This window comes from Mustelus asterias, chromosome 14 (assembly GCF_964213995.1).
Source record: "Mustelus asterias chromosome 14, sMusAst1.hap1.1, whole genome shotgun sequence".
Taxonomy (NCBI): domain Eukaryota; kingdom Metazoa; phylum Chordata; class Chondrichthyes; order Carcharhiniformes; family Triakidae; genus Mustelus; species Mustelus asterias.
In genome coordinates, this window is record NC_135814.1 from 96934362 (window position 1) to 96953680 (window position 19319).

Here is a 19319-nt window from a genome sequence, read left to right on the forward strand (position 1 = left end):
GCGCTCTGAGAATCCTTTACAATAAGGTCACCTCTCATTCTTCTAAACTCCAATGAGTACAGGCCCAACCCACTCAACCTCTCCTCACTCAGGATCAGCCTAGTGACCCTTTTCTGGACTGCCTCCAATGCCAGCATATCATTGGTTAGATAAAGGGACCAAAACTGTTCACAGTAAAAAAGGTAGTCACCATAGTCCCAGGAGAACAGAGGCAGCTCTCCGCTTTGAGGGGTGAACTGACTGGTGGTGATTTAACCACACCTCAGGTGAGGGGCAAGGTTGAGAAGGTGGGCCTTCATGAGTAACTTCAGCCAGTATGGGAATGGCATGGTGTTGGCATCGCTGTGCATTACGAACCAGCTGTTCAGCCAACTCAATGTGGTCAAACTAGTGCCTTGTGTAGTTCTAACAAGACTTCCCTATTTTTGTACTCCATTAACTTTGAAATAAAGGCCAACATTTCATTTATCTTCCCTATTACCTGCTGAACTTGCATGCTAGGTTTTTGTGATTTATGCACAAGGACCCCTAATCCCCCTGTGCTACAGCTTTCTGCAGTCTTTCTCCATTTAAATAATATCCAGCTCCTTTATTCTTCCTACCAAAGTGCATAACTTCACAATTTCCTATATATATACTCCATCTACCAAGTTTTTGGTCACTCAGTTAACCTGTCTATATTGCTCTGTAGACTCTTTGTGTCATCCTCACCACTTGCCTTCCCACCTATTTTTGGGCCATCTGCAAACTTGGCAATGGTCAGAGCAGACAATGACGTATGGCAATGTCACTGGACTAGTAATCCAGGAGGACCTGGCTAATGCCCTGGGGACAGGGATTGAAGTCCCACCATGGCATCTTGTGGAATTTAAAATTCAATTAAGAAGAACAAAATCTGGGGTTGAAATCTAGTCTCAGTGATGGTGACCATTAAACCGTTGTCAATTGTCATGAAAACTGATCTGGTTTACTCATGGCCTCTGTAAAGCAAACTGCCGTCTGTTGTGCATTCTGCTACTGGGGGTATCCCAAGGACTGACTCAACAGACAGACATCGGGGAACACAGTTATTTATTTGTAGGTCTCACTTATTCCGCAGTCCAACTCTCGCTGCCCTCCCAGGGCGGACCCCAGCAGAGCTCCAGATGCCCAGGGTCACATGACCCATTCCCTTAAAGGGCTACGCTTCCAACATCCATAACACCGTCCTGATCTGGTCTGGCCTCCATGTGAGTTCTGACCCACAGCAGTATGCTTGGCTCTTAACTGCCCCCTGAAAGTGCCGAGCAAGTCACACTGTTCAAGGGCTATTGGGGATGGGTGAGAAATGGTGGCCTTGCCAATGATGCCCACATCCCATAGAATCATATCATAGAATCTACAATGCAGAAGGAGGCCATTCAGCCCGTCAGGTCTGCACCCACCACAATCCCACCCAGGCCCCATCCCCATAACCTCATGCATTTTGCCCCAGCTAATCCCCCGACACCAAGAGGCAATTTAGCATGGCCAATTCACCTAACCCGCGCATCTTTGGAGTGCGGGAGGAAACCGGAGCACCCGGAGGAAACCCACGCAGACACCAATCCCATGCAAGAATTTAAAAAAAAAATCAGGATTAGCCTAAATTGTGGAACATAAATATTACTTTGAAATATACCACTTGGCCCAAAAAGACTATGCGAGCATTTAAGATCCACACAAGGCTCCTCACACTCCACTCCAGTTCCAACGTAATATTCTATTCCTTTCACTGTCATGTACTTATCTGACTGCCCTTTAAATGCATCTATGCTACATGTAAAGAAAAATGCACAATAGGGTCAAAAGCTTCAACTTTCATTCTGGATGCTAACACTGCCAAATTTAGTTTCAATTTTTTTATCATAAATTCATAAACTATTGGTATGTGGAGATGGAGCCAGAGGTCAGCGCTGCATGTGACATGACAATAAATGCCAATGAAATTAGTGGTCAAAGATACCTCCACATTTTCCCTCATTGATTCTTTTCACAAAATTTATATATCCTGTTAGGATAAATCTTGACATTTAGTTGAAAAATGCTTTTAACAGCTTCTGATCTTACCCAGACAACTCTACTGTGCTTTTGCTTATTTTAAAAGCTTCCACTGACCTTTCCGAAACAAAGAATTCTCAAATATCAATCCATCATTAGCTGCATATTAAGGGAATGCCATTGGGAGTCTCACATAAGGCCGGGTACCACAATTATTCATAACCAGCACTGCACCACAAAAGGTGGATTCAGTACAATCAAAAGCTGCACTTTAGGAAGAGATTTTAAACAGAGTTGCAAACCAAGGTTTGAATCAATCTCATTAAAAGAAAAACCCTTGTAAAGATTAATTAGAAGGCACTTTAATGCACCCTGTTTAGATTTGTTGGGATTTAAGATGGTGGGAGTTGGCGGCGGGTGGAAATGCAGAAGCCTTTCTTCCAGGGGTGGGGCGGAGGGGGGGGGGGGGGGGGGTGTGTTAATTCTGACACTGCCCTAAAGCAGATTGTAGCGGGGAATGGAACTGGAAGCTTATTTCACGATTCTGTGCATCTGTGGGCGGCACGGTAGCACAGTGGTTAGCACTGCTGCTTCACAGCTCCAGGGTCCCGGGTTCGATTCCCGGCTTGGGTCACTGTCTGTGTGGAGTTTGCACATTCTCCTCGTGTCTGCGTGGGTTTCCTCCGGGTGCTCCGGTTTCCTCCCACAGTCCAAAGATGTGCGGGTTAGGTTGATTGGCCAGGTTAAAAATTGCCCCTTAGAATCCTGAGATGCGTAGGTTAGAGGGATTAGCGGGTAAAATATGTGGGGGTAGGGCCTGGGTGGGATTGTGGTCGGTGCAGACTCGATGGGCCGAATGGCCTCCTTCTGCACTGTAGGGTTTCTATGATTTCTGTACAGTGTCCCAAACATGGAGCAGACTAACCTTTCCTTCTACCCTATGTGCTCTACGACCGGTATGCTTTGTCTGTATAGCGCACAAGAAACAGTACTTTTCACTGTATCCCAATACATGTGACAACAATAAATCAAATCAAAGACAAGAATCCAGTCCAGCATGGATTAAAACCAGGTTCAAAAATGCAAGTGTGATCAGCTTTACATTTTATAACCCAGCAAAGCCAAATATGACTCTTGAAAGGACATGTTAGTAAATTTGCAGATGACACCAAGATTGGTGGCATAGTGGATAGTGAAGAAGGTTATCTAGGATTAGAACGGGATCTTGATCAATTAGGCCAGTGGGCTGATGAATGGCAGATGGAGTTTAATTTAGATAAATGCGAGGTGATGCATTTTGGTAGATCAAACCAAGGCAGGACTTACTCAGTTCATGGTAGAGTGTTGGGGAGAGTTATAGAACAAAGAGATCTAGGGTACATGTTCATAGCTCCTTGATAGTGAAGTCACAAGTGGACAGAGTGGTGAAGAAGGCATTCGGCATGCTTGGTTTCATTGGTCAGAATATTGAATACAGGAGTTGGGAGGTCTTGTTGAAGTTGTACAAGACATTGGTAAGGCCACAGTTGGAATACCATGTACAGTTCTGGTCACCCTATTGTAGGAAGGATATTATTAAACTAGAAAGAGTGCAGGAAAGATGTACTAAGATGCTACCAGGACTTGATGGTTTGAGTTATAAGGAGAGGCTGGATAGACTGGGACTTTTTTTCCCTGGAGCGTAGGAGGTTGAGGGGTGATCTTATAGAGATCTATAAAATAATGAGGGGCATAGATTAGCTAGATAGTCAACATCTTTTCCCAAAGGTAGTGGAGTCTAAAACTAGAGGGCATAGGTTTAAGGTGAGAGGCGAGAGATACAAAAGGGTCCAGAGGGGCAACCTTTTCACACACAAGGTGGTGAGCATCTGGAACGAACTGCCGGAGGTAGTAGGTGTAATTTTGTCTTTTAAAAAGCATTTAGACAGTTACATGGGTAAGATGGGTATAGAGGGATATGGGCCAAATATGGGCAATTGGGACTAGCTTAGTGGTTAAAAAAAAACGGTAGTAAAATGCAAAACATTTCCAAATTATGCCATTGTCCTTGCAAATAAAATTATTTCCCACTGATGTTAATTGTCTTCAGGTGGAAGGAGGTGGGGGAGGTGGGTGTAATTTGGAAACTCATCTGTGTTGATCTAGGGAACGGCTGAAAGAGGTGCACAGTGTGCGATGTGTGGCTCTTATAAGGAAATAAAGACTAGACTCCAATATTTGATCCTTCACCACCTGGCTACACCACTTCCTGACAACTGATCGTTCGCGCGTGCGCACAAATGCTAATTGCTTGCATCTATTGTGCAGATGGTCAAAATATTTGACCCAGTGATTATCTATTCTTATCTGTGGACAAGAAAGAAAATCAGTGCGCCAGTGGTTCCACTTTATGAGCTGCCGTAGTCAGTCCTACAGCATAAAATTACATAGAATTTAAGCTGCAGAACATGTGTTTATTTTTTTCATTCATGGGATGTGGGCGTCATTGGCTGGACCCTTGAATTGAGTGCATTTCAGCGGATATTTTAAGAGTCAACAACGTTGCTGTGGATTGGGAGACACATGTAGGAGGGCCGAAGGGCCTGTTCCTGTGCTGTACTTTTCTTTGTCCTTTCTTTGTTCCGTACAGTCACCCGAGGCGGGAATCGATCCCGTGTTCTTGGCGCTGTGAGGCAGTAGTGCTAACCACTGTTGGTACCTTATTTTTCTCGTATTAGCAAATCCCACATTCGAACCACTCTCTAGGTCCCTTAACATTGGATTTATGAGCAGCTATCTAACATTTATGGCCCATAGATCTGGTCTCCTTCGCGAGTGGGAACATCTTCTTTACATCCATCTTATCAAACCCTTTCATAAGTAAAGACCTCGTCAGCTTCAGACCTCAGTTTTCTCTTTTCTAGAGAAAAGAGTCCCAGCTTGTTCAATCTTCCTTGACTGTGTAAAAAAACCCTCTTTCATCTGACCAGTATTCCAAGTGTGGTGTGACCACAGTTCTAAACAAGTTTAACATAATTTCTGGAAGGTTAGCAAAAGTTAACTCCAAAATTTCACTTATCATTTTTTTTAAATGGCTTTATTAGTTTGCGTCAGTGCATTTGTTGACTGGTGTACCTGTACCTGTTCACCAAGCTAATTCCTAGGATAAGAGGGTTTGTCCTATCAAAAGAGACTAAATAGTCTGGATCTGTATTCCTTAGAATTTAGAAGAGTGTAAAAGTAAAGTAAAGTTTATTTACTAGTGTCACAAGTGGACTTATATTAACACTGCAATGAAGTTACTGTGAAATTCCCCTCGTCACCACACTCCGGCGCCTGTTCGGGTCAATGCACCCTAACCAGCACGTCTTTCAGACTGTGGGAGGAAACTCACGCAGATACGGGGAGAACGTGCGAACTCCACACAGACAGTGACCCAAACCAGGAATCGAACCCGGGTCCCTGGCGCTGTGAGGCAGCAGTGCTAACCACTGTGCCACCGTGCCGCCCATGAGGGGTGACCTTATTCAAACATCAAGAACCTGATGGGACTTGACAGGGTAGATGGTGAGATGATTTTACTAATGGGAGAGTCTCAAACAAGGCGACATAGCTACAAGGTAAAGGGCCGGTCATTTAATACTGAGATGGCAGAAATTTCTCCTCTCAGAGGGTGGTGAATCTCTAGAATTCTCTGCCCCAAAGAGTAGTGGAGGCTGGATCACCCATGCACCCTCAGATCACCCATGTACTCTCCACCCCAGCGCCCCGGCCATCCCATGTGTCCTCCATAGCCACTCACCTGGTATCCGATATATACAATCCTCAGTGGACATTAAAAATGGAAATTATTTTAAATAGAATAAATACAGTTGTGAAAAAATTAAACCCGAGACAATCTCTCGTTCAAAGCTCTAATGCAGATACTGCAAAAAATAAAAATTTTCGATTGGGGAGAAAAGGTTAATTCTTTAAGTGGCCCATTGAGTTTTGCAAACAGCCAGCCACTTTTATGAAACCAGGGCCGCGATTCCCCATCCCGCTGTGTTAATGTTTTAGCAGAGCGGGCCGGGAGATTCTCGCGCAGCTGATTCACGGGGTTCGCATGCATGTTGGCGCCCCGCTAGCTTCTCTCAGCGCCAGATTTCTGGCAGCGTCAGATCTGTGCCAGAAATTGTCGGGGAGGTGCAAAGACATTTAAATAGTCATTTGCACATAATTTAAATTAGAGCGCCCAGGACTGAAGTCTCCGGGCCTGCTAGGATCTACCACCCCCGCCAGAGTGGTTCACTCCAGGGGGGTTTGGAGTAGCTAACGGGGAACTAGCAGCACCACGACGCTGGAGTGAAGGGGGGGGGGGGCAACTGGGGCTGTCCAGGGAGGCGGGAGGCAGGGGATGCTGCCCACTGGGCATGGGCACCCTGGCAGTTCCAGCTTGTGCCCCCTGGCACTGCTTAAGGGGCAAAGTGCCGATGCCCAGGGAGCACGTTGGCACTGCCCATCAGGCATGGGCAGTGCCAAGGGGGTGGGGACCTAGGGGGCAGGTCCTGATGAAACGGGACCTAGGGGCCGATTAGTGGGGGTAGGGGGGGTTCTGCTGCCACTCTGCATGGGGATCAGGGGGGGAAGGAGGGAGAGCAGCGATCGGGGCTGTTGGGGGGGGGGTGGTCATCCTGCTTTTGCGGGGGTGGGGGGGGCGGTTGACACAGTGGGGGGGGGGGGGGGGGTGCCAGGACTGCGGGGATGGGGAATGGGGGGGAGGGGGCTGGAGATCGGGGTGGGATGGGAGGGGGTGGGATTCAGAGCCTCACAATGGGGGCCCCGACCTCAGAAGAGGTGAGAGTGCGTCTTGCACCCAAGGCCTTTGCAACTCACTAGATGTGAGCACAGAATGGAGCGTGGCTTGGGAAGGTACAGGAAAACTGTTTTGACAACAAAAAAATACAAGTTGAACATTTCACAACCTGACTCACACCTCCATTGGGAGACCAAAACATGCCCCTCTGTAATCTCTTTGTAGCAATGGGTGTTACCCATTCTGCTACTTGTACCCTGATTCCACATTCTCATGACTTTGGTCAGGAGTCTAAAATGCAGCACCATATATCAGAGGCGTTTTGTAATCTGAATATATTGGGGTATATTTTCTGCCTCGGGCACAAAGCTGAAGTGTGCAAAAACATCACCCAACATCGCGGGTCTGTTTTGGAAAAAGTTTCTTGCGCGCCCCCCCGTCCAAGATTCCACTCATACTCATTTGCGTATTGCCCCAATGCAAAATCTGGCATTATCCAGCCCCCCGTCAGTAACATTAACACCGGAAACGAGTTAGATTTCACTCATTATAATTTATTCCAAACTTGAAAGTCTATTTTTACAATACATACTTGCACACAGACAGATACAATCACACGTATATTGTGTGACTCAGGGCTCTCAAGTCTAATTCCGTGCGTGACCTCACTGTCTCCTGTGAACTGTGAAAGTCTGTTAATTACCTCTGAACAGTCTGATAAAAATTACATTAAACTATGTAAATGCTTTCTTATAATTCTCAATTTTTCCGCGTCCTCGATTTTTAATCACCCCGTCAATTGGCTGTCAGCTGCCTAAGCTCTGAACTCTGGAATTCCCTCTCTAAACCTCTCCACCTATCTCTCCCTCATTAAGACAGTCCTCAACAACCTTGTTAAGCGGGCTTCTGGTCAACTGAACTAATGCCACCTTGTGTGGTCCAGTGCCAAATGTTATCCAATAACTCAGGGTTGTGAACGTAGCCCAGTCCATCACGCAAACCAGCCTCCCATCCATTGAATAACGTCCACACTTCCCGCTGCCTCGGAAAAGCAGCCAGCATAATCAAGGACCTCGCGCACCCCGGACACACTCTCTTCCACCTTTTTCCGTCGGGAAAAAGATACAAACGTCTGAGGTCTGGTAACAGCCAAGTCAAGAACAGCTTCTTCCCTGCTGCCATCAGACTTTTGAATGGACCGACCTTATATTAAGTTGACCTTTCTCTTCCCCCTCTCTATGACTGTAATGCTACATTCTGCACCCTATCCTTTCCTTCTCCCCTGTGTACTCTAGGAACGTTATGCTTTGTCTGTATAGCGCGCAAGAAACAATACTTTTCACTACATCCCAATACATGCAATAATAATAAATCAAATCAACTGTGAAGCACGTCCTTAGGACATCTTACTATTTTAGAGTCACAACACAATGCATATGTTTTTGATGTAAGGCCATAAGACATAGGAGCAGAATTAGGCCATTCGGCCCATCGAGTCTGCTCCGCCATTCAATCATGGCTGATATTTTTCTCATCCTCATTCTCCTGTCTTTTCCCCATAATCCCTCATCCCCTTATTAATCAAGAACCTATCTATCTCTGTCTTAAAGATATACAATGACCTGGCCTCCACAGCCTTCTGCGGCAAAGAGTTCCATAGATTCACCACTCCTCATCTCTGTTTTAAAGGATTGTCCCTTTAGTCTGAGGTTGTGCCTCTGGTTCTAGTTTTTCCTACTAGTGGAAGCATCCTCTTCACATCCACTCTATCCAGGCCTCGCAGTATCCTGTAAGTTTCAATAAGATCCTCTTTCATCCTTCTAAACTCCGAGTACAGACCCAGAGTCCTCAACCATTCCTCATACGACAAGCTCTTCATTCCAGGGATCATTCTTATGAACATCCTCTGGACCCATTTCAAGGTCAGCACATCCTTCCTTAGATACTGGGCCCAAAACTGCTCACAAAACTCCAAATGGGGTCTCACCAGGGCCTCATACAGCCTCAGAAGTACATCCCTGCTCCTGTATTCTAGCCCTCTCGACATGAATGCTAACACTGCATTTGCCTTTCTAACTGCCAACCAAACCTGCATGTTAAGAGAATCTTGAACAAGGACTCCCAAGTTCCTTTGTGCTTCTGATTTCCTACGCATTTTCCCATTTAGAAAATAGTCTATGCCTCCATTCCTCCTTCCAAAGTGCATAACCTCACACTTTTTCACATTGTATTCCATCTGCCACTTCTTTGCCAAATGTGGATGTGCAGTTAAAAAAAAACTTTTTTAGTGTTGACATCCATTTACTCCACACCCAATATAAAATATGTTCCTGAGATACAAAAAATCGTTGAAAAAAATGAATAGATCCTATGATAATAACAACAGGTTAATTATTTCTTTCAATTACAGAATTCCAATAGCCATGCAAATAATTATGGGCTTCTGGAGTGGAATTGTTTGTGACAGAAAGCACTTGAAATATTAATTCTCAAAACTGCTGCGTGATATGATTTCATAGGTAATTAAATGTCAGGACGATTCGCTGTGTGGAATGGCTGTTAATGCTCTCTTCTGGAAAAATATATATATCATATATAAAGCATACACACAAGAAATGTAACATAGGGGATTGCAAAGTATTACTGAGCTTCGCAATGTAATCAGTGCTGTGGCTTCCTTTCTCGGTAACATCATCCAAACTTCTGTTGCCTTTATAAGATTGAATAATGTTACAGCCAGTCAGAGACTCGGTTGTATCACACCCACCTCTGAATCAGTATGTCATGAGTTCAATATCTGTGGCAAGATGTTGTTTTTGGTCTGGTGGGTCTCATGACGAGGTTCCCGGTCTTGCACAGTTTAACAGGAAGTGTGTGTTAACTACTTGTAACTACACACAGTGTCGGGTTTAAGCTCGGAGCTGTCTCCATGCTTACCTCTACACACGTCTCATCCAGTACAAGACTGGCCTATAGATTCGGGTCACATGCTCCTTTACATCACACGGTGGGCAGTACTGTACCCAGTCCCAAGTTAACCCATTTTATGCCAGACCCTTATACTACAGTTTCCACTCCAGAAACTAGAGCACAAAAACCTAGATTGACATTCAAGTGCACTGCCGAGGAACTGCAGCACTGGAAGAGGTGCCAGGCTTCAGATGAGACATCAAACTAAGGCCCAGTTTGCCTCTCAAGTTGACATAAAAGGTCCTGGTGTACTATTTCAAAGAAAAGCTGGGGAGTTCTTCCAGGTGGCCTGGCCAATATTTTTCGTTCAACCAACATCTGGTTATTATCACATTGACATTTGTGGGACTTTACAGTGTGTAAACCGGGTGCCATATTTCCTTTATTAAGTCAGTGCCCACATTTCAAAGTACTTCATTGGTTGTAAAGCACTTTGGGTGGGATGTCCTGCAATTGTGAGGCACCATATAAAGACAAGTCCTTTTTAAAAATTGCAAATAGTTTATTAGACATTCCCGAAATGTTGTGGCTACGAAAGCAAAATCACTGGGCCCTAATCAGTCACAGAAATCACACAGATCCAGGTCAGGCTAAAAGCAATATTCTCTCACCAACCCAGATTCAACCAAAAATAGCAACATCCCTCCTGGAAACCGAAAGTTTGGTTTGGCCTGAATTTTTCAGGAAGCGGTGTCTCGCTTCCCACCATCTGAAGAGTTCTCACCAGCATAGAATAGCCCGCATCCATTTCATGCTCCAATGAGCATTAAGAGGCTGCCAAGATGGGACTTCCAATCCTCATTTAGTGCCCGGCAGCTCTCTCGTCCCTGTAGTAACAGGGTCGAAGAGGAAGTTCAGGAAGACATCAGAGCCCAAGTCTGGGCGCTGGAGGTCTAGTGGCACGGTGGCACAGTGGTTAGCACTGCTGCCTCACTGCGCCAGGGACCCAGGTTCGATTCCCGGCTTGGGTCACTGTCTGTGTGGAGGCTGCACGTTCTCCCCGTGTCTGCGTGGGTTTCCTCCGGGTGCTCCGGTTTCCTTCCACAGTCCAAAAGATGTGCTGGTTAGGCGCATTGGCCGTGCTAAATTCTCCCCCAGTGTACCCGAACAGGCGCCGAAGTGTGGGGATTTTTATAGTAACTACTTTGCAGTGTTAATGTAAGCCTACTTGTGACACTAATCATTTAACTTAAACAGGCAAATTCAACAGGTCACAGACTGGGGATGATAGGAAAGCAGGAGCGGGAGCGGGAGTGGGGGGGTGGTGGGGAGGCAATCAGAGTCTTGAAGGAGAGGATGGTGGAGGATAGAGTGGTCCAGGGGGCACCGGACCTTAAGGGGGGGGAACATGCCCAACTTCAGAAAGGGGTTTCTGATGGAGACGTCATCCACTTCCCGCCCCAAGATACAATAATGCTATTGATTTGTGGGCTTCCCTGGGGGTGTTCAATCCTCCCACCAGCCTGCAAATTGAGGCTGGGTGGGAAACGGCCAACTGGCCAATACTTGGCTGCTTAAGAGTCGTACTTGGGGCAAAGGTGAGCTTCCTTTGTGAGGCCTTGACCACCCCAGTGCAAAATCGCTGTGTGGTCAGGGTAGGCGGGAACTCCATCCTTTCAATATCCACCCACCCCCTCCCCACACCTGACTAAAAACCCACCGGTGAGGGAGCGTGAAGTTCTGACCTTTGAGATGTTAGCGACTTTTCAGGGTACACGTCATTAAAAAGTAGACAATTACTTCAATGCAGTCAATCTCAGATTTCAAGTGATGGTCAGAAACTCTGCTACGGGCATATTGCTTAAGACAGCACTGAAGAAATTAACTTTCTAACTCATTCCAAGGTAAATACTGTTCCGTACATAAACAATTTGATTAGATTCACTTCACAGGCGGCACAGTGGCAAGCACTGCTGCTTCACAGTGCCAGGGTTCAATTCCGGCCTTGGGTGACTGTGTGGAGTTTGCATGTTCTCCTCATGTCTGCATGGGTTTCCTCCCCTGGGTGCTCCAAAGATGTGTGGGTTAGGTGGATTGGCCATGCTAAATTGACCCTAGTGTCAGGGAGATTAGCAGGGTAAATATGTGGGGTTACGGGAATAGGGCCTGGGGTGGGATTGTGGTCAGTGCAAACTCGATGGGCCGAATGGCCTCCTTCTGTACTGTAGGGATTCTATGCTTCTATGAATACAATTATTTATCAGCTGCTATTACTCTGTCTAAGCTGAACTTATTTGAACAAAACCTCCAAATATTACTACGTACGCCTCTTGCGGTGACACTGCAGTAAAATATTGTGTGGGTGGCTCCTTTGCAAATAGGAGGGTGGGACATGGTGAATTGAGGAAGGGCCTAAGTGTTAATCTGGGGTCCCCTGATTCTTAGAAACTGTCGACGGATAGAAAAAACTAACAGTCAATTCTGGTAACTTAATTTTACCCAATAAAGAATGAAAAGCACTTCCCTTTGACATTTCTTCGCATTCAGTTAATGATTACACTCACAAATCTTACGCTGTAAGTGCCATCTGGGGCGCAAGGAAGGGCAGCAATTGTCAGTTCACAACCTGTGCTCCTTGGAAAAGAAGAAAAATTCCTCCGGTCCTTGTCCCCCGACATTCTCTGCTCTGTGATATCCGTGACATAGGCACATTCCTGTTTCATGTGTTTCAATGGAGTTCCTGTATTTTATTTTACTTATTAGTCACAAGTCGGCTTACATTAACACTGCAATGAAGTTACTGTGAAAACCCCCTAGTCGCCACACTCCTGCCCCTGTTCGGGTACACTGAGGAAGAATTTAGCATGGCCAATCCACCTGACCAGCACGTCTTTCGCACTGTGGGAGGAAACCGGAGCACCCGGAGGAAACCCAAGCAGATATGGGAGAACGTGCAGACTCCGCACCAACGGTGACCCAAGCCGGGAATTGAACCCGGGTCCCTGGCGCAGTGAGGCAGCAGTGCTAACCGCTGTGCCACCATACTGCCCTCCACCGTACCGACCTTTACCAAGTGGCCATTCTTCCCTTGTGAGCCTATGTCAACTAGCCCTTTGATTAGAAGGGCTGGGTGTGGAATGGGGGAATCAGAGCAGAGCCCAATTCTATCCTTGTGCAATAGCCACAACCAGTAGGGGACATTTCATCACTGGAACCCACCCCAGCCATTGGATAAATTCCGGACCAAAATCCTTTTATTACCATGTCATGACGTCTTGGTTAAGCTACACTGCATTCCCCACCTCCCCACAACCCCCCAACCCTTACCAACACCAACAGTGAATGCTGATGAAGTCATCTGGGAAAAGACTAAGAGGAGCTACTCAATCGAGGAGCTGAGGGAGTGGAACTGCCACTAGAGGATTAGATCAAAATATTTCAATGATTGAGTCATTTCAAAAGTAACTCATTAATTCTTTGCACCCTGATGGCATCAATGACTTACCTGAGCTAGTTCACATAGGTTATCGGCACTCAATGATAGAACAGTTATGAAAATCAAACGACCGCGTAAACCGTTTTGCTGGTGGCGATAAGAATTCACACCATCCCCGTTCCCCAACAAAATGCTCTGCAATTTCAATTGGTGTGAATCTGTCAAATCACGTTCTTTTATGAATATAACTTCCAAACGCAGAACAAAAACATGACTCAACAAAGCTATGACTCTCACCAATTTTTACAGGTGCGCCATAGAAAGCATCTTAGCTGGATGTATCACAGCTTGCTATGGCTCCTGCTCTGCCCAAGACCGCAAGAAACTACAAAGGGTTGTGAATGTAGCCCAGTCCATCACGCAAACCAGCCTCCCATCCAATGACTCCATCTACACTTCCTGCTGTCTCGGGAAAGCAGCCAGCATTATCAAGAGCCTTACACACTCTGGACACACTCTCTTCCATCTTCTTTCGTCGGGAAAAAGATACAATAGTCTGAAAACATGTACCAACCGACTCAAGAACAGCTTCTTCCAAGCTGCCATCACACTTTTGAATGGACCTACCATACATTAAATCGATCTTTCTCTACATCCTAGCTATGACTGTAACACGACATTCCGCACTCTCTCCTTTGCTTCTCCCCTATGTACTCTATGAATGGTACGCTTTGTCTGTATAGTGCGCAAGAAATAATACTTTTCACTGTATCCCAATACATGTGACAACAATAAATCAAATCAAATCAACATTCGAACAAGGAATAGGCAAGCATTTGTTATTTGAATACTTGTACGGGACTGGATCAATCATTTTCCCTGCCCTTTCGTGGCTCCCACAAATCCAAAAGGATGTGAAAGAATATACTAATCTGACTATCTCTATCCCTCAACCAGTACAGTTTATCTGATTATTAATATCACTGCTGTTTATGGAACCATGAAAATATAGATTGGGTGCTGTGTTTGCCTACACAAAGTAACGACATTTTAAAAATACTTCATTGACTGTGAAGTGCTTTGGGACTTCCTGAGGACATGGAAGGCACGACAGAATTGCAAGTCAGCCTTGAATGTGTCAATTGAGTCCACCATCGCTGCTGTAGATGGCAATCTGTTCCATATGTTAATCCGAAGAGTTGCTTCTTAAAAATATCCAAGCTGTGAATGTATGACTTACTTCATGTTTTCGTTAATAAGATCAGGTTTAGTACCAAGAAGATTCTGCTCCAACTTTCACTTGTCATATCTGCTGTGCTATGACTCACGCACAAACTATCAACAGGGATGATTTTCTCACTGTGAAAACAGCTTTGCAACTTGGGTTGCTAGACTTCAAACTTACTGCATTGCAGAAAGGTTAACGGAAATTGGACCTGGGCTCGTCGTCCTCTGGGTTTCAAGCACAAGAAGAATCTTTATACTTCTGGTTAAAAACTTCATCCAGTTCGAGAAATTCTGATGGGTGGTTCGGAAGCAATTGTAAATGCTTATACGAACATTGCCAACATTGCCTGAGACTTGAGCAATTGTTTGCACTTGGTCAACATTTACGGATTCTTTTATATCTCCTACCTGTCACGCTCTTCTTTCATTCTCTCCAGCTCCTCCTCATTCAGGCCATCACTCTTTTGTTTAGACTTTTGTTCCTTCCCTTTCTCCTCCTTCTTTTTACCAAATCTGTTAAAAAAAAAGTAATGATACCCATTTAAAACAAAAATACCATAACAAATAAACAATCACCTCGGAAGAGGCGATGGCCTAGTGGTATTATCGCTAGACTATTAATCCAGAAACTCAGCTAATGTTCTGGGGACCCGGGTTTGAATCCCGCCGCGGCAGATGGTGGAATTTGAACTCAATAAAAAATATCTGGAATTAAGAATCTACTGATGACCATGAAAATGCCCCATTTGGTTAATTAATGTCCTTTAGGGAAGGAAATCTGCCATCCTAGCTTGGTCTGGCCTATATGAGACTCCAGAGCCTCAGCAATGTGGTTGACACTCAACTGCCCTCTGAAATGGCCTAGCAAGCTGCTCAGTTCAAGGGCGACTAGGGATGGGCGATGCTCATGTCCCACGAATGAATTTTAAAAGAAATCTCATTAAAACACCCCAATTCCCGACAATCGGTTTAATCACAATCCCTGGGTTTGAACAGCGAAATTCACAGGTTATCAAGGTGGACAGGGAGACACTAAATTGGACTAGAACCACCCAGCCCTCTGAACAAAGGACCTGTCACTCACAGAGTGAGATGCCTAGTATTCCCCTGCATGGGGGAGGCGATGGCCTAGTGGTATTATCACTAGACTATTCATCCAGAAACTCAGCTGGTGTTCCGGAGACCCAGGTTCGAATCCGCCATGGTAAATAGTGGAATTTGAATTCAATAAAAAATAATCTGGAATTAAGAATCTACCGATGACTATGAAACTGTTGTCGATTGTTGGAAAAACCCTCTGGTTCACTGACGTCCTTTAGGGAAGGAAATCTGCCGTCCTTACCCGGTCTGGCCTACATGTGACTCTAGAGCCACAGCAATGCGGTTGACTCTCAACTGTCCTTTGAAACTTCACAAGCCACTCAGTTCAAGGAAACTAGGGATGGGCAATAAATTCTGGCCAGCCAGCACTGCCTACGTCCCACGAATGAATAGAACTATTGAAAATGGTCACTATTATCAAAACCCCTAGATTTTTAGCGTTTCAACTTGTCCACCCCAATTTTGCTCCCCCTCCTAAAGTTGTCTCATCAGATTGAGATATAGATCCATAGGTATTGGTATTCTCCTGGTATGTCACATGCATGAGTTGGGCAATGTGTGTCAGCAGGCTGCTGGGCTGCAGGAGCATTGTAGTAAAGTTTGACTTATCCCTACCTTGCATACAAAAGTGTGCGCTTCCAAGAAAGGTTGTTGGACTGCAATCAGGGGCAGGAATTTCTTTCCTTACCCCAAGAAGCACTGCAGCATGTTCCTATATCCCTACCACTGCACCCTTGACTGAAATCAGCTAACTTGGGACAGGCCAGTAATCAAACCTGTGTCTTCCTGATCATTAAGCATAAATAAGTCACTTCCTCCAATCTGTGCTCTCACACATGCCGAGAAAGCATCTGAACCCATGCATTCCCTAAGGTTTAAGTTTAAAGTTAATTTATTAGTGTCACAAGCAGGCTTACATTAACACTGAACAAACAAAGAAAATTACAGCACAGGAAGAGGCCCTTCGGCCCTCCAGGCCTGCACCGACCATGCTGCCCAACTTAACTAAAACCCCCTACCCTTCCGGGGACCATATCCCTCTATTCCCACCCTATTCATGTACTTGTCAAGACGCCCCTTAAAAGTCACTACCGTATCCGCTTCCACTACCTCGCCCGGCAACGGGTTCCAGGCACCCACTACTCTCTGTGTAAAAAATCTGCCTCGTACATCTCCTTTCAACCTTGCCCCTCGCATCTTTAACCTATGCCTCCTAGTAATTGACTCTTCCACCCTGGGAAAAAGCTTCTGACTATCCACTCTGTCCATGCCTCTCATAATCTTGTAGACTTCTATCAGGTCTCCCCTCAACCTCCATCGCTCCAGCGAGAACAAACCAAGTTTCTCCAATCGCTCCTCATAGCTAATGCCCTCCATGCCAGGCAACATCCCTGGTAAATCTTTTCTGTGCCCTCTCCAAAGCCTCTGGTAGTGCGGCGACCAGAATTGAACACTATATTCCAAGTGCGGCCTAACTAAGGTTCTATAAAGCTGCAACATGACTTGCCAATTTTTAAACTCAATGCCCCGGCCGATGAAGGCAAACATGCCGTATGCCTTCTTGACTACCTTCTCCACCTGCATTGCCACTTTCAGTGACCTGTGTACCTGTACACCCAGATCCCTTTGCCTATCAATACTCTTAAGGGTTCTGCCATTTACAGTATATTTCCTATCTGTATTAGACCTTCCAAAATGCATTACCTCACATTTGTCCGGATTAAACTCCATCTGCCATCTCTCCGCCCAAGTCTCCAACTGATCTATATCCTACTGTATCCTCTGATAGTCCTCATCACTATCCGCAAATCCACCAACCTTTGTGTCGTCCGCAAACTTACTAATCAATCCAGTTACATTTTCCTCCAAATCATTTATATATATTACAAACACTGCAATGAAGTTGCACTCCGGTGCCTGATCGGGTACACTGAGGGAGAATTTTGCATGGCCAATACACCTGACCAGTACGCCTTTTGTACTGTGGGAGGAAACCAGAGCACCTGAAGGAAACCCACGCAGACACGGGGAGAACATGCAGACTTCGTACAGACAGTGACCGAAGCTGGGAATCGAACTCGGGTCCTTGGCACTGTGAGGCAGCAGTGCTAACCACTGTGCCGCAAAGGGATTGAATCATAGAATCCTACAGTGCAGAAAGGAGGCCATTTGGCCCATCGAGTCTCCACTAACCACAATCCCACCCAGACCCTATCCCCACACCCCATGCATTTACCCTAGCTAGTCCCTCTAACACGAAGGAGCAATTTAGCATGGCCAAACCACCTAACCTGCACATCTTTGGACTGTGGGAGGAAACTGGAGCACCCGGAGAAAACCCACACAGACACGGGGAGAACGTGGAAACTCTACTTAAACATGACCCGAGGTCGGAAGGGTCCCTGGTGCTGTGAGGCAGCAGTGCTAACCACTGTGCCACCGTCCCACCCCACCCTATCAACTCTTGATTTTTTTTATTGAATTCAAATTTCACCATCTACGTTGTGGTGAGGGGGGGGTGGATTTGGACCTGACCTCCTGGATTACTAATCCAGTGACAATACCACTACACCATTTAAACAAGGCTTATCTTCTGCTCATTGTGCACCAGTTAGCTTCCTAGCCCTGGACTGCTGAAGCCAATTATAAAATTGCCAACGTCACTCCTAACTGAGACCAACTAACCCAGCACTGACCTGGAAATTATCTCGGAAAAACTCCTGTTCTACAGCCTGCATCATAACCACACATTGTATTAACCCTGTGAACCCAACAGTGTTCCGGTTCATTAATTATTTGACCTTGGGAGAGCTTTGTGGTTAAGGCTATGATATGTTTCTGATACCAATTCTAGTTGAGGATTATTAAAGATTAGCATGCAGGTTGTGGAATCCTTACCATCACCATGACAAATTGAGGACCGCTGGGACATTGAGTAGGTTAGTATATTAAAGAACCTTCCCGAACTTTAATGAACCAGCCATCGAAATGGGTACCGTTGACAATCTGCGATCACACCTAGATCATTTCCGACACGGAATTTCCAACAAGAGGCTTCAGACATTGGGTGCTAAGAGAGATTTATTTCAGCATACAGCCTGGGAATCATCTATCGGGCCAGTTACATACTGAACCCTGGAATAGAAGAGGTTCGGAATTCAGTGTCCACATTTCTACCCAGGCTTGAATTTATATATTGGCTTTAATGAAAAAGAAAGCCCCAAAACTATTTCACAGGGGAACTATCAGAAAAGATCCCGAACGATAATGAGCAACTCGTCCTTGGACTCACTTTAAGTTTGGTGCAACTGTTAGTATGATCCAACCAACAGCATAAACCTTTTAAAAATTCACTTGTGGGACATGGGTGTCGCTGGCTGGCCAGCATTTATTGCCCATCCCTAGTTGCCCGAGGATAGTTGAGAGTCAACCACATTGCTGTGGCTCTGGAGTCACAGGTGGGCCAGACCAGGAAAGGACGGCAGATTTCCTTCCCTAAAGAACATTAGTGAATCAGATGTTTTTTCCGACAATCGACAATGGTTTTGTGGTCATCAGTAGATTTTAATTCCAGATGTTTTTTTATTGAATTCAAATTCCACCATCTGCTGGGATTCTGCCATCGTGGTGGGATTCGAACCCGGGTCCCCAGAACATTATCTGAGTTTCTGGATTAATAGCCTAGCGTTAATACCACTAGGCTATCGCCTCCCCACTGACCACCGTACATGAGCCATGCGCTGCTATCGATATGTTACTCTCAGTATTCCTGCGCTGAATACTAACAGAATTACCCACCTCAGCAATGATGTGGATTAGGTAAAAGGCAAACTTACAGTTATGTGTAAAATG

The 19319-nt window shown here is 45.6% G+C and overlaps 1 protein-coding gene and 1 long non-coding RNA gene across 6 annotated transcripts in view; one reads left to right on the forward strand and one right to left on the reverse strand.

Moving 5' to 3' along the window:
• Positions 1-19319, reverse strand: part of LOC144503886 (partitioning defective 3 homolog B-like) — a 1029287-nt gene that overhangs the window by 268176 nt on the left and 741792 nt on the right. For all 5 annotated transcript variants that reach the window (XM_078228918.1, XM_078228917.1, XM_078228921.1 and 2 more), the window contains one exon: positions 14775-14879. In XM_078228918.1, coding sequence (XP_078085044.1) covers positions 14775-14879 — 105 coding nt within the window. The remainder of the gene's footprint in view (positions 1-14774; positions 14880-19319) is intronic.
• Positions 1-19319, forward strand: part of LOC144503889 (uncharacterized) — a 149189-nt gene that overhangs the window by 35265 nt on the left and 94605 nt on the right. The gene's annotated exons all lie outside the window — the stretch shown is intronic.